The sequence below is a fragment of the Microtus ochrogaster genome, linkage group LG1 (genome assembly GCF_000317375.1).
Source record: "Microtus ochrogaster isolate Prairie Vole_2 linkage group LG1, MicOch1.0, whole genome shotgun sequence".
Lineage (NCBI taxonomy): Eukaryota > Metazoa > Chordata > Mammalia > Rodentia > Cricetidae > Microtus > Microtus ochrogaster.
The window spans coordinates 43,468,593-43,471,320 of record NC_022027.1 but is presented as its reverse complement, the minus strand read 5'-3'; the positions used below and the strand labels follow the sequence as shown (position 1 = coordinate 43,471,320).

Here is a 2,728-nt window from a genome sequence, read left to right as displayed (position 1 = left end):
AAAAAAAAAAAAAAGGCATGCACCACCATGCCCAGCTCAGAATATGAATTCTTAGGTTGGCCAGATTTGCCCACCTACATATAATCAATATTAAAGATTTTTAGGAACTTAAAACTGCATAAACTTGTAAGTGAATGCCTACTTAAAGTTTCCACCCCCGTCTTTTTTCCCTCAGCCTAGTCCTTTCCTTGTCATTGCTTTGTTTTACTGTTTGAGTGGCCAAGATCTTGTATTGGCTTTAGAAGTATGAGAGAGTAGCTTAGATGTATAAATGCCTAAAATTTAAGTTATTCAATTTTGAGTGTCTGATGTTAGCAGATTTTCACGTAGAGAACACAGTTGAAATCAGTTATTTTCCTCCTCCTGTGTGGTAATTAGGCACATGTGCTGGTCTTGATTAAGGGTTAGAGGATTTAAGCTTGGGAAGTTTTTATTGGATGGCCTTATACACTTTTTACAAACATCTTTGAACCCAAAATTGGTTCCATTGCATTACTTTTCCCTGCTTGCCAGAGCTCCTTGTGATGAGACTACACATGACAGCGCTGTTCTGTCTCCCTTTGTGGATAGCCTCTTCTGCTTTCTACAAATGTCTCTAAGGTTGGGCGTGTAAGCTTTAATTAGAAGCTAGTTAGAAAATTATGTTAGTGGAGTACATCTTGAATATTTAGAGGGACCTGTGAACTCTGTTTCTTGTGGGGTTTCCTGGAAGTTCATTTGACAGCACTGTGGAAAGGGTCTAGAAGTCAGGCAGACTGAGCATTGATGTAGTTACTTGGAATCGAAATTACAGGGAAAAGGGAGACGGATAGTCAGCCAGCCAAGGGTAGTAGATGGTGTACTCACTAAATCCTGTTTTACCTCTTCATCTAGGACTATACTATATTTTTCCTTCTGGTCTAATTCTAGTTGATTAGAAATTGATTATAATTATTTTATATTGCTATCTTATATGGTATCCAAAGTCCTATTTAAGGTATAATTGTTCTCCTACTTTTTAGTCACTTCTCGAATTGAAACATAAAACTCATTTGAAATTGTGTATTTCTATTATGTTTTATCTCCAAGTAATGGATGCATATAAATTAAATGATGTTTTAAGAATATTTTCATGTATGTGTATTTACAATTCCTTCTGAAAAGTTTGTGTGTTGATTATTGTCATTTTAAGCATTTGAACTCAGATTAAATAACCTAAATGATTTTCTTTTTTCTTTTTTTTTTTCTTTTTGGTTTTTCGAGACAGGGTTTCTCTGTGGCTTTGGAGCCTGTCCTGGAGCTAGCTTTGTAGACCAGGCTGGTCTCGAACTCCAGAGATCCGCCTGCCTCTCCCTCCTGAGTGCTGGGATTAAAGGTGTGTGCCACCATCGCCAGGCTCCTAAATGATTTTCATCCCAGGGTACTATCTCTTGAAAAATAAATGGGGGTTGGGAGAGAACGATGAGATGGCTGCTTTTGCAGAGGATCTGAGTTCAGTTTGCAAACGCCAGCTCCAGGGTTATTTGATAGCCTTTTGGGTCTCCATGGGCACTGCCTGCCCTTACATGGAAAGACACATAATTAAAAATAGCAAAAATCTAAAAAAAAAAAACAAGTATAGTGTGCTGAATAAGGTTCATAAAGAATTACACAGCAAGTACTTGTTACCTACACCTGTTATTTTTAACAAAATGTCAGTTGTTCCATTTTACCCATAAAGCCTCATTCTTTATTGCAGCCAGATGCTGGGGCAAAAGCCTTCTAGCTCAGAGAGTCAGAGGAAGCACCCAACTGGTTTTTCTCTTACCCTGGTGTCCTAGATGCCTCTCCCTTTTCTACAGTGTCAAAACTGATCTCTTCCAACTCAGTGTCCATCCCCCCTTCTGCTTTCTGTATGTCTATCTATTCCCCTGACTTCCTTTTTCTATGTTTTTTTTTTCTTAATAATTCTATGTTCACTTCCTGTCAACTGGTAGCTTGTTCTAACTCTTGATTTATGGTTGACTATTTAATTAATCCTGTTTACAATATTGAAGTAGAAAGCTCTTGGATTAAAGGTATGTGCTAGGGCTGAACCATACCACGAGTTGAAACAAGTTTTTCCAATAAATAATGCAGTTGTGGGGTTCACATTGATCAGATATTCCGCAACATGCACCAAAAATTATATATCACTTTGATTTTAAAAGTAGTTTTTTTAAAAAAGTATAAATAATCTATTATATTTTTGATTTAGGACATCTAGAGATGGTGCGATTTCTTTTGGAAGCAGGCGCTGATCAAGAGCATAAAACAGATGAAATGCACACTGCTCTAATGGAGGCTTGCATGGTAAGATCGCTGAATGCATATACAAAGTCTGTTTTCATACTTTATAGTAGTGAACCTTTCCTTTGATGTAAAAGCTGTTTTTCTTTATTGTGGGACAGGATCTCAGCTGAACTATTATTTTTCAGCTGCACTTGGTGATCACATGTAATCCCAACACTTAGGAGACTGAAATATGAAGATTGCTTTTAGTTTGAGGCAAGATTATATTGTGATTACTGGCTCAACCATGTTTACATAGCAAGACCTTGTCAAGATATAAGTAGCTGCCAGACAAGATGATGCATGACTTTAATCTCAGCACTAGGGAGGCAGAGACTGGATCTCTGTGAGTTTGAGGATGGCCAGGCTATATAGAGAGACTCTGTCTCCAAAAATCAACCTTTCTCTCTCTCTCTCTCTCTCTCTCTCTCTCTCTCTC

General features: G+C 37.7%; 1 protein-coding gene across 6 annotated transcripts in view; it reads left to right on the top strand.

Annotated features, from left to right (window-relative positions):
- Positions 1 to 2,728, top strand: part of Ankrd17 (ankyrin repeat domain 17) — a 152,953-nt gene that overhangs the window by 73,930 nt on the left and 76,295 nt on the right. For all 6 annotated transcript variants that reach the window (XM_026785104.1, XM_026785099.1, XM_026785102.1 and 3 more), the window contains exon 7: positions 2,216 to 2,310. In XM_026785104.1, the coding sequence (XP_026640905.1) occupies positions 2,216 to 2,310 (95 nt within the window). The remainder of the gene's footprint in view (positions 1 to 2,215; positions 2,311 to 2,728) is intronic.